Below are 12,595 nucleotides of genomic sequence, written 5' to 3' on the forward strand. Positions count from 1 at the left end.
GTGGTGGCATAAGCAAGATCATACGAATTATTTTAATAACTCACATGGAAATCTACAATGACATATTCCCTGAAGCTATTGATCTCCTCTATGCAATTAGTAGATTTCCCTCAGTCTGGGTTTTTGTCAAACTTTCTGAGTTGTGACATCATATTTTGATGCATTTTTTAAAAATGGGAAAGATTGAGACCTTGGTATTAACTTCCCCCCTCCCCTCAAGAGTGCCTCTGCTGCTGCAACAGCTAGGACCAAAGGGATACTAAACGCTGGTTCCAACAGAAGAGTCAAGTGAAAAAGGCAGAGGATTCTAAAGTTTTTATTGCAGTACAGCTTTAGTTGGCAGGGATCCTTCTAGGATTAATCCCATCACACAAATGTTGCAGTATAGACGTGGTGTGGGAATTAACAAATGATCACAGACAGGTGGAAATAAGAGTACTTGGCTGGTTTCTCTTCCTCACACCCTCATCCCTTTCCAAAAAAACAAATCCAAGGAACCCCATGCTTCCCATTCTAGTGCCTTCAGAACTGTTATTATTATCTGTCTTCAAGCCATTGTTGACACATGGCAAATCTAAGGCAAACCTATCATGGGCTTTTTTGGTAAGATTTCTTTATGTCACTGCCTTCCTCTGAGGCTAAGAGAGTGCGATTTGGCTAGGGACACTCAGTGGGTTTCCACAGCTGAGTGGTAATTTGAACCCTGTTCTCCCAGAGTCTTAGTCCAACATTCAAATCACTACACCATGCTCTCTTAAGCTACAAACCTATAATCTCAAACCAGCTTCCCTGTGCCCTGTGTGGGTGATGGCACTTGTAATCCAACATTCCTGAAGGTTGTTTTAGGGAACACTATATTTAAAATCTGGTTTGTTGGTCTTTAAGACGCTTCTGAAGCATGTAGACCAGCATACAGTCAGGAGAACATGCACCTGAACAATCCCCAAAAGATTAGTCCATCAGAGAACAAAACTGGTCACAAGATACTGCAAATGACTGTATCCCTTAAACAATGCAGGAAGAGGAACCAAAGTATTCTGTGTCACTAACATTTGTTGAGCATGTGTTTGAGACTAGATTACATATTCACCTTAAAGGGGAAAAGATACACACAGTGGCTTCTTCCATGATACATCTCTGTACAGGTTCTTGAATGAGATGTGGCACTCTTAGACAGCAGGGCCGTGGCAAGTCTCTCCAACTCGGTTTACGTAACGGTGGAAATAAGACTATCCATACCAAGGCAATAACATGGGAGGCTTGGGATGATGGTGAGGAACAGCAAACATTAGTGGCCATATGGTGGTTTGATTTTGTTTCTTCTTGACTATAATACCTGATCGTGGCAGTCACCTACCGACCAGGAGCAAAGATATAGTCTAGTGCCTGTCGCTCGGGCCCTGCCACATTGGGGTGCCAAAGGTCAACGATAAAAATCACCCGTGGTCCATCAGTGGAGGAACCTGCAACATACATAGTTAAAATTATCATTTCTTTACTGTAGTTGTCAGGTTGTACAAGATGCTTTACTTTGGGAATCCTGAGTAGGTGGGCCAATTATGTAAATTCACCACTTCCTAGTTGTCTGTGCTGAATAACAACAGTCCATAGGCTCCCAGATAGCCATGTGTGTTGCAATGGATGATAGAGTTACATCAGCAGTACACATGAGCCATTCTCTCTTAGATTTAGACAAGGAGGAACCATAAGGGTGAGCTGACTAGGAAAACATACAACCACCCACTGATTTAAGGCTGCATACATCTTCCTTCCCATTTTACAGCTTGGGAAACTGAGGCTGAGAGACCATAATTTGTCCAATGCCATCTCCTGCAATGAGTTTTTATAACTATTTTTGAACCCCCAGCTTCCTTAAGTCCCAGTAAAATGCCCTATAGCTAGTTTACAAAGTGCTGTCATCTGTTATCTCTTACCATTGTGGGCTGTTGTGTGCAAGAAGGAGTCGTCCACTAAGAGACAGTATCCTTCTGACCAGCACTGTGGCTCACCACCCACCACCAGCTCACAACCAGGAGGGACCTTCAGCCCTAGAAGTGGAAACAAGAGGAGGAGGTGAGAAGGAGGCATGTAGCATGTTCTTTACAGCAGAGGTCAGAAAACTCTGGGCTTCCAGATATTTTGGACTTCAGCTCTCCTCATCACTTACTATTAGTTGTGTAGGGGAGCAAGCTATGGGAGTTTCTCAAAAAAGTTGGGAGAGCCAAAGGTTTCCTGCTCTTGAATTATAACCTTACCAGCCCAAGCTTGAGATAAAATGCTGGAATAAAGAGCTCTACTCTGTAAGAAAGAAAATTGCTGCTGCTTAAAGCAAAAGATGTATGTACACCAACAAATGATAGCTAGCTGGATGATAGATGGATGTGGAGTATACTTATATATACATGATGTATATATGTGTGTGTGTGTATATGAGAGCTAACATAGTATAGTGGTTGGAGCATTGGATTAAGACACTGAGGAATCAGGTTTAGAATCCCTGCTCGGCCTTGGAAACCCACTGGGTGACCTTGGTCAAGCCACACTCAGACTCAGAGAAGGGCAAAGGCAAACCTCTTTTTGAACAAATCTTGTGAAGAAAACCTGTGATAGGTTCACTTTAGGACTGCCCTAAGTCAGACATGAATTGAAGTTGCACAGTAACTCTTTGTGTATGGATTAAAATTTGCTTATAATGTTTTTAGAGCAGGGGGAAACTTATCTTGTGGACTACAATTCCCAGAATCAACCATCCAGCCATGCTGCTGGCAGAGCCATGCTCTGGACTGGATGGCCCTTGTGGTCTCTTCCAACTCTACGATTCTATGATTCTAGAAGTCCAAAAAGTTAGCTTTTTAAATTTGAACGCTTACAGAAAGCAATATAGTGTGTTTGTTTATGGGTGGTGGTGGAGTTGTTTTGTTTTTTGGGTCTGCTTAATTTTATTTGGGAATGATAAAGCAGGGTTAAAACAACTATAACCGAAGATTTGGGAGAGGGGAAGGAAAAAAGTGGAAGCCATGGAGGAAAGAACAAGTGGTAACCAGCAGGGCATAGGAACTTGCATTCTGCTAACTTGAATTCTTTGCAGATACTGTCTGTTTTCAGACACACCTGTTCTGAATGTACCTGTTCTGTTTTCAAATGTTTTAAAACAAGGATGCTCAAGATCTTAAAAGCTGTGATAACATGCAATTAATAGGAGAGGGTCCCAAACTGCTCTATTGATAAACCCTTCCCTATACATCCAGCCAATTTACCACTACCAGTCAACAGTATAGTGTCTGTACCTTACACTAAGGATTTAGATTAACCACAACAGTGTGGTGGCCGTTTCTCTTTTAGATGTGAGAAGTAAAGGGAGAAAGCAATGCCCAAAACTCACAGAGGTTTCCCACTCCTTGACTTGAGGTTAATTGTGGTCCAGTAGACAGAAAAACTCATTTGCTATAAAGTTAGTATGACTGATGCCCAATGGTAACAAAACCAATTGTCATAAAGTGAATAAAACATTCTTTGATTTTCATGCAGTATGTCATTGTGTTAAAAGAGGCATTCCCCATCTTCTAAAAACCTTGGCCTGTTACAGACAGGCCAAAATAAAGCTGCTTCGAGTCACTTTGGAGGTATGGTATTTCAATGATGCATGAGTCCTAAGACTCCAAAAGCCACACCAAAGCTGCATTCCAGTCCTTAGAACTGGAGCGTGGCTTTGGTGCGGCTTTTGGACTCTTAGGACACATGCATCATTGAAATACCATACCTCCAAAGTGACTCGAAGCAGCTTTATTTTGGCCTGTCTGTAACAGGCCCAAGATAATGCCTCTTCTAAAACCCCGCTTTCTACCTACAGTTTTTGTAAATTCTTTTATGAAATGTTTACAGTTTGTTCGTTAGCTCATCTATAGCACCCTTTAAGTCAAATCATCACCTATTAAGTTAATTTTATTGACTGATCTCTGGCAAACAAAACAAAACAAAACACAGGCATTTGAACACAATCATAACAGCATGTTTTCAAGTTGATCTTATCCTTTATCTCAACATAGCTGATAAGTTATGCATTAACTATACAAGATACAGTATGTTACTTGTGCAATGCATTAAATGCCCCCTTTGGAGTTGTGGGATGGAGACAGGTTCATAATACTGTAGTATTCTTTTAACATAAAGATATATATTTTAAATCTGACTTATTAATCAAGTATAACAGGAATTGGCAGGCTGGGCCAGGGCTGTTTTTGTGGTGCTCACCCCCCCACACACACACACCTGGATGTTAAAATTTTCTTTTGTAAAAATAATAATGTTTGTTCCCAAGTGTCCTCTATGTCGGGGCAGTTCACCATGTTTTGTCCTGCTGATCCATTTTAGGCCTAGAGGAGACCTTTTTTAAAACCAGAAACAAAATGGAGGTGACCTCTGGTCACTTCTTGTTTTGAAAAAAAACAGAGACCTAAAAACATGGGGAAAATTTATCCCACAGCCCCTTGCGTGTGCGTGCGCGTGTGTGTGTATGTGTGGACATTTGAGGGCAATTTTAAAACATTTTTTCCAGTGCGCATGGAGAGGGTGTAGTTCCCCACCCAAGATCTCTGGGAGTGGGGGATAAAATGGCCCCCAGATTCCCAAAGTTGCCCACCCCTGAGCTATGTATTGCAACATTACAGTTTATTCCAGGCATATGCTTATTTCTACTCTCTATGAGCAACAAAACCCAATTTCCTGATTAGGAACCAGAGAAGTTCAACAGCTGGACAACAATGCTGAAGGGAGACTGGCAGTGCAAGCTTCTACATGCGCAGGCCCCCCATCAAGCCAAGGACAACATTTTCCCCACCACCCTGCTCCTCCATCATTTGCTCACCTAAGTGGCATCGCACCCTGGTATTGGTTGGCCCATAGGTCCCAGGTAGCACCGTTCCAGGCTGCAAGACGCTGAAGCAAGCATTGCCAAAGCGGTTGGCGTTGACAAAGGTGCGTAGTGCACTGAGGGCCCGGTACGTCCAGGGGCAGCTGCGACAGTTCGGCGCTATACACTCCCCCTGCCGGTAGAGGTAATAGCTGTGCCAGCCTGGGTGGGCATTAGCTGTCCATCCACGTGGTATTGCTGCTCCAGATGCAAAATCCCAAGCGATGCCCTCAAATTCCCGCAAGATGGCTGGGAAGCTGAGTTCGAGAATCTCCACATCGTGGCGCTGGGACTCACGTGGAAAATACGGAGCGGAGGGCAAGTCAGGGAGGTAGAAGGCGCTGGGCTTCTGAATCGCCAGGCGTTCCCCCAACTGGTAATGGGCCTGGTCTCGGATCCCTTTGTGCAGCCGGTTCATCCCTGACCATGAATACCGCTTGGCATAATCTCTCAGGCTACGATATAGACGCGGGTTGGCAGCATCGCCCCGGAGGGCACGGCGTGGACATCGTTCTTCAGTCGGCACACCTTGCTGATGAGATATTGGTGCTGCCTGCCCACTCCCCACCCGGTAGCAGTACCAGATAAACAGTAGGGCCAAGGAGCCCAGTACGGCGATGGCAGGCTCTGGTCGGGGGCGCCATGATGAAGTGTCAGGGAGGAGTGGCGAGAGAAGGCCATGGAGACCCCAATCAGCCATGATACAGGGCATCTTCAGGCACAGTTAGAGCTGTCTACAAGTATTTGCTGGTTGTCCTAATTCTCCCATTCTCTTCTGCCCGTCCTACTCCTCTGGTGCCCTTTTAACTCCTTGCTCTGTATTTAATGCTCCTGTATTTTGATCAGCTATTGCACAGGTCTGTAATTCAAATAGCTTGGTTTCCTTGTTTTTGTGGGTGGCTGCCTTCAAGCCTCATTGACTCAGTCATTTTTACCAGTGCAACCCTCATTTTCTGCCCCTTCACCCTCCCATCAAGGGTTTAACTCAACTCAGTTGCTGTGTTTTCTTTTTCTAAATCTTTCTTCACCACCCGTTTATCCCTATTAATCTGCCCTTACAGATATCTCCATTCATCTCTCACCATCATAGCATGTATTTATATATTTTTGCTCCCCCTCTTCTGTTCCTGCCAAGGGCTCTGCTCTGTTCTTATCCCACCACCACCCGAATATGCTCTAATTATAAATTATATTTTTACCCAAACAGACTTGCATTTCCTCCAGCCCATCATGATCCACCTAACCTGTCGGTTTTTCCAGTCATTCCATCTTCAGGTATTCTTGTCTTCTATCCTGCATCCCTCTTCTCTGCTGATTGTCCTTCTACCTCATCCTGGTCCCTGTCAAACTGCTCTATTGCTGTTTGCCTAATTCTTTTTTATGCACGTACATTGCCAGAGACATCTAGAAAATATTAGGGTGCCCTTTCCTCCCCCACTGCACACACTTCCATCCACCACTAGATTCACCCCTCCTTTTTGACGTCTACCTCCTTCCTCATATCAGCACTAGGCGTGGCTTCACTGCGTAAATAACCCCACCAAACACACACATGCGTGCCTGAGATGGTTGCTGCATCACAACAGTGGGCAACAAAACCCCTCCATCCCAGAACTGAGTGCATTATAGCAGAGGGTGAAGAAAATAAAACAATGAGCCATGGCTCATTAAGGATGCCGCCCTTCCATTAGTCTTTCGTTTCAGTGGTGGGTGCATGAGTTGCGGGATTTATCCAGCTAGCTGCAGTTAGAGCAGTAAGGGGAGGGCACTGCCAGCTGGGGGCCTGTTTTAAGAAATCCCCCTCCCAGCCACAATTGTGCCCTAGTTGCCGCTTGGGCTCAGTCACCATCACCATCACCATCACCATCACCATCAGCCTAGGAGGCAATCCCTGTCCCTTAGCAACCATCTTCCTTAGCAACTCACCTAGCAACCCTGCATCTAACATCAGCTTCCCCCAGTCACCTTGAAACTTCATCTCCATCCATTATCCCTCACAATTCCATCTCAGTGATTTCACATCTACTTGTGCCCCTTCTCCACCAACTAGGGGTTGTTAACTGCCTTAAGAGTTAATCATGGTGACCCTGTGGATGAGACATCTAATTGTTTTTTGTGGTTTTTTTGGGGGGCTATGTGGCCATGTTCTAGAGGAGATTCTCCCTGATGTTTCATCAGCATCTGTGGCTGGCATCTTCAGAGAAATCTCTAATACTCTCTAATACATCTCTAATACTCCCTATCCTCTACTGCTCTGCTTAGGTCCTGCAAGTTCATACCCATAACTTCCCTAATACAGTTTATCCATCTAGCATGGGATCTTCCTCTCTATCTACATCCCTCCACCTTTCTGAGCATTATTGTATTTTCCAGTGAGTCGTGCCTTCTCATGATGTGGCCAAAGTATGACAGCCTCAGTTTGATCATCTTGGCTTCTAGAAAGATTTCAGGGTTGGTCTGCTCTAGGACCCATTTGTTTGTCTTTAGGACTGCCTGTGATATCTTAGCACTCTTCTCCAGCACCACATCTCAAATCAATTGATTTTCTTCCTATCCGCTTTTGTCACTGTCCAGCTCTCACATCCATACATGATAATAGGGAAAACAGTAATAATAATAATAATAATAATAATAATAAGTTTTATTTATAAATCGCTATTCCGTGTTGATCATAGCGGTGTACAGGTAAAAATTGCAATATCAAATACAAAATACAAGATAAAAATTGCAATACATAAATAAAACTTCAATAAAAACATTTCAAAATACAGATTAAAACCATACATCAAATCCATACATCAAATCCAGGCCAGCTAAATGTGCTCGATAATGCTGTACATATAGTTACCAAAATTTTTAATAGCCAGCTAGAATACATAAAATTCCATAGCAATTCTCAAGGCAACCATTTCCCAAACAAATCACACAAAGCAGAAATACCCCACCCTGAAGACATATTGTGTATCTTGCTATCTAATGGCAGAATATATTCTTGTGCTTATCATGTATATTTCTCATAGCATACAAATGCATTTCCTTACTCCTTGGACTTCGCAGTCTAAAATGGTCATTTGGACGCTGAGAAGATGGAAGAGAGAAGCAAGGAACAAGAATTATGTGCTAATTTATACATTGTTGTTGCTGCATGCCTTCCACGTTGTTTCTGACTTGTAGTGATCCTAAGGTCAACTTAACATGGCGTTTTCTTGGTAAGATTTGCTCAGAGGGGTTTTCCTTTTGCCTTCTTCTGAGTCTGAGAGAGTGTGACTTGCCCAAGGCCATCCAGCGAGTTTCTGAGTGGGGATTGAAACCCTGGCCTCAAGCAAAATAGTCTAGTGTTCGAACCACTACATCATGCTGGCTCTCTCATGTATACATATATAAGATGAAATTGAACTCTTAAGTACAGTACCCAGCTGCCAGTAAATCAGTAGCAGCTGGGTAAATTCTCTTGTTTCGATGGGTGTACTCTAATTGGGACAAACCATTGGATTTAGCCATTAGTTTTGTGAAGCCCAACCAACAGTCCCCTGAAACTGTGTTGTGCAAGCAGGCAGATGCTCATGGCAAGTGAGATGTTTTCCAAAGAAGCCTGTGTTGTGTTATATCAGGCCTTCTTGGTGATGGCAATCTCCCTCTGAACTGCCTACCAGCCTCTGATACCTATGCTAGCAACTGCCTGGCAACCACAGCGCCTCCCTTAGCAACCTCCCTCCCCTAGCAACTCCCCTAGCAACCATTGCTAAGGAAGATGAAGATGAAGCAGTAAAGATCCCCCTCCTTTCTGGTGCTCTTCCATTAGTCCCTCTTTTCCCTGTGTGCTCAGTCTGACACACCCACCACCTTCATTTGAAGATAAATAACTCCCACTCTCCACTTTGATAAAAGGGGGCAAGATTTGCCCCCTACTCAGCTTTGAGGTGGAAGAGTCTTTTGAGAAGCCTATAATTGCAGGGAGAGCCCATGGCAGTGGGTGGCTGGGGGGAGAAAAGGAGATGACGTACAGATATGGATGCAGGAGTTTGCAAAAAGTGAAATAGCAATTAATGGTTGTTAAGAGGGAGGCAGAAGGAGCTGTTGCTGAAAGACAATAGAATTTTATATCCATCCCACCCCATAGAAAACACCCCAAAAGGGGAGACAAATAAGTCAGGTGTTGAATAACAGAGATATTTTCCCATCTAGAATATTAAACAATTCAGAAATATAGGAGCATATTGAACTACTTTCCCCAGGAATTTAGGGTCTGCAGTTTGCACAGCTCCATAGTGAAGTGGGAAGATACTGCAATAAAGTACAGAGAAATGTGTGGATCAAATAGAATCTTTACCTGGATGCCTGACTTGAGTTTGCAAGAACAACTACACTCATCCCTCCACATTTGCTAGAGTTAGGGGCGCAGGTCTCCCGTGAATGTGGAAAAACCGCAAATAATGAAAACACTTCATTTTTACCTGAGAGAACACCTCTCTAGAAATCTCTAGGTCCTCCAGCGCAACTCTGTGGTCAACATCTGCCAGACATTGACCACAGAATTGTGTTGGAGGAACTACAAATGCCTAGTGGAATGTTCCCTCTAGGAATCTCTAGGTCCTTCAGTGTGACTTTTAGTTAAAGTTGACCATAGAGTTGTGCTGGAGGACCTAGATATTCCTAGAGAGAACATATTAATAAAATCTGTGAATAATCAAAAGCCTCAGAAGTCAAAGCCACAAATGTGGAGGGATGAGTATACATAACTTTACAACTCTACTAAAGATGAAAATCGGGGAGGGCTAGCTGTTGTGTCTTCAACATTTACAATCTGTATTTGTCAAAATCCAGATCTTACCAATCAGCAGTATACATAGAAAACATAATGGCTAACTTTTTCTTATTTTCTTCCAAGATTCTGCTTCATTCTGACAACAAAATAGGAACATAGTTTTGCTTTTCCCTGGTTAATTTCTTTTCTATGCATCAATTAAAAAGAGTTGTCAATTTGTCTGTATTTATTCTTTTGCAAATTGAAAAGGTGGCGTTATTAAATAAGGCCTCTGTTCTGCATGAGAGCAGGCAGTGCCTTAATCTTTAACAGGATAAAAAAGGATTAAAAAATGTGTGTGTGTGTGTACACACAAACACAAATAGAGAGAGCATTTGCAAATCATATACCTATAGGCATCTGCTAGTGTGGGGGAAGATAATCTATATTCTACATTCTGCAAAAGGCTACTGTGGCACTCAGCATAATCTGTAGCTAAAAAGCAACATTTCCTTTTCTGAGAACGTGCGGACTGCCGTCCATTGCATTTCATTGTCAAGGGCAGGGTGGGGGTGGCGGAAAAAGAGAGAGGTCCTAAGGTTTTATTTATTTTTCACAGCGGCATCCATTCACTGCATCCATCTGTTGTGTGTGTGTGTGTTTTGTAACCCTCTGAAATGCTTTAGGCAGATTGGGCAGGAAAAAAGTGGATGCCATTGGCAAGAAATGTCAAGTCCCTGTAACATAAGAAATGTATGTGTTACTTTCAAGGAGGCATATGATGTAGGTAGCTTGCTCATAGGTTTAGCTGAAGCGCTTTGGGTTGTGGAAGGGCAGAACTGTCCAGTCCCTTCATCTTGCCAAGAAACCAGGGGAGCCAGTGCCTTTTCATATGCAAAGAAATCCATCTCTCCTTTTCTCTGTCAAAGTGAGCTTAGGTGGCTGCTGCTGTATTCTCTTGCCAAAACCATAAGAGAGAGACAAGACAGGAGAGAGAGAGAGAGAGAGAGAGAGGTCTTTTGTTAAAAGGGGCCTGGAACTGAAGATGCCCTGCTGACCATCTTAAATAATTTTATTTAAGGAGGATACCTTTAGCATTTATCTTTAAAGAAGAAGAAAAAGAGAGGGAGAGAATCACACACTGCAGGTTTTCAAACATACACACACAGAGACAGTATCTAGTGTACAGAAACAGAGTGGATAGGTAGAAAACTGCTTATTACCAATATATAAAAGCTTGCTTTTTATATATATAAATATATAAAATAATAACAGGAATAGCCATTGCAAGGGAATCTACTGCATTTTCATTTGCTAAGCAGGCTCCTGGCTCCACGGCTCCCTTGCCTGGTAGGAGAAGGAAATAGCTAGACTAGGTATTCTGCAGGTCTGAAGAAATCCAAAATGGGCTATTCGGAAAAAGCAGCATCCAAAATGCTGTTTCTTCAGTTGCTTTGCTCCTTGCCTCTTCTACAAGGTAAGAGATAGGGAGAGGAGGGGGGGGGGGTTGTCAAAACTGGAATGGGTATGCTTCAATTTTGACAGTATTTGTTACTGAAGAAAATGGGATTTAGAACATATAACCACCAGCAGCACCACCCGGGTGCAGATGGCAGGTGGGCATGTTTGTGAATGCCCAGAGTTGCAGGCATTTGAACAGTATTTCCAAATGCACCTTTTTTTTGGGGGGGGGGACTAAAATGTTTTTCTTTACTGTATGGGGACATACAGTATTAAAACATTTATGGAAATGACATTGTGATAGGAGGGAGGGTAAAAGAAGGGTATCAGGGTTAGAACTGGCTGCAGATGAGATGAAGGAATGGAAAATTGGTGCACAGGACTGGAAGATTTCTGTGTCTCAGCGAGAGAAAAATACTGGGGTGCTGCTCTTTGGGGTTTATAGTGGAGAGAATGGAGATCTCTTGCTGCCTCAATAGCAAGACAATAACTTTGGGGAGATGGAGAGGAAAAATTGTTTATAAAGAGGTCTGGGGGTTACCATTTTTATTTTTAATATGTCCCCAAGCAATATTGAAACAAGGAGCATGGATTTCAGGGGAATAATTATTAATTAAGAGAGAGGATGTCAAGCTGGTCACAGAATGTTACAAGTGAAGCAGGTATTTGGGCTTTGACCCTCGCTGGACAAAAGGCTATTAATATGACTAAAGATTTGGCATTTGGGAGTTGAGCTGAATTTTGCAAAGTGGAGGTCAAAGAAATAGGGACCAAAGAGAAGTGAATGGCTATACTGATGAGAGATAGGAAAAGGGAATAGGAAACTGGGTGGTCTTTTATTCAACACTGGAAAGGAAGACAGATTGAGAATTCACCCATGGTCAAAAGGAGTCACAGTTTTGAACAAGATACAGTAACAAAATAAGCACACAAGTATCTTTTCATTTTTTTAAAGGTATCTTTGGAAGGTGAGAAAAGGCATCCCCAAATATAGGAGTGATCGTGGCTGTTGTACACTTTTGCAGGGTATACTATACAATGTTGTAAAGGATGCAAGAGATTTGGGGAACTATGTAAAAGGAGTGGGATTTCTTTGGGTAATTCATTTGCAAAGAGGGCTTGAGTACTCATGCGGCATTGCAAATGCAGCAAAGAGGGAGAACTTAAGTGTTGCTGGACATACTTGGGCTGCTCAACTGGGTCAGAGGAGCAGGGAGCTGCATGTCCAAGGGTATGAGAGGGATCATGGCTGCAAGGAAGGTAGATATGGGAAGACAGAGATTCTGTGGAGAGCAAATGGTGATGGACTAGGCCTAGGATTTAATGGAGGCTGAGGGCTGCTGTCAAGTTATAAGCATAACTCACCAATGATTGGGGAGGGGGTCACAAGCACACATACACAGGTACACTTAGTGGGAAGGTTTGTACTCAGATACCATAGTGATGTCTTCCAGCAAGGATTCTCTTGTGCTGTTTAGCAA

The 12,595-nt window shown here is 43.1% G+C and overlaps 2 protein-coding genes across 3 annotated transcripts in view; one reads left to right on the top strand and one right to left on the bottom strand.

Annotated features, from left to right (window-relative positions):
- Positions 1-282: 282 nt before the first annotated feature.
- On the bottom strand, positions 283-6,528 carry ASPHD1 (aspartate beta-hydroxylase domain containing 1). Its single transcript, XM_089479886.1, has 3 exons — positions 4,865-6,528; positions 1,935-2,048; positions 283-1,463 (listed from the first exon to the last, which is right to left on the bottom strand). The coding sequence occupies exons 1-3, from the start codon at positions 5,619-5,621 to the stop codon at positions 1,354-1,356; spliced, it is 981 nt and encodes a 326-aa protein (XP_089336012.1). The 5' UTR covers positions 5,622-6,528; the 3' UTR covers positions 283-1,353.
- A 4,126-nt stretch (positions 6,529-10,654) lies between these two features.
- Positions 10,655-12,595, top strand: part of SEZ6L2 (seizure related 6 homolog like 2) — a 31,230-nt gene continuing 29,289 nt past the window's right edge. For both annotated transcript variants that reach the window (XM_089479631.1, XM_089479632.1), the window contains exon 1: positions 10,655-11,130. In XM_089479631.1, the coding sequence (XP_089335757.1) occupies positions 11,058-11,130 (73 nt within the window). In that variant the 5' untranslated portion in view covers positions 10,655-11,057. The remainder of the gene's footprint in view (positions 11,131-12,595) is intronic.

The sequence above is a fragment of the Sceloporus occidentalis genome, unplaced genomic scaffold (genome assembly GCF_023333645.1).
Source record: "Sceloporus occidentalis isolate IW3139 unplaced genomic scaffold, rSceOcc1.0.p SCAF_14, whole genome shotgun sequence".
In the NCBI taxonomy this organism is placed as follows: Eukaryota; Metazoa; Chordata; class Lepidosauria; order Squamata; family Phrynosomatidae; genus Sceloporus; species Sceloporus occidentalis.

Excerpts from the sequence above, each read along its gene's own strand:
- ASPHD1 (XM_089479886.1), bottom strand. The coding sequence starts at position 5,621 with ATGCCCTGTATCATGGCTGATTGGGGTCTCCATGGCCTTCTCTCGCCA. Across the intron at positions 2,049-4,864 it reads CAGGGTGCGATGCCACTTAG|GGCTGAAGGTCCCTCCTGGT; the intron begins GTGAGCAAATGA and ends TTCCACTTCTAG. Across the intron at positions 1,464-1,934 it reads GCACACAACAGCCCACAATG|GTTCCTCCACTGATGGACCA; the intron begins GTAAGAGATAAC and ends TGTATGTTGCAG.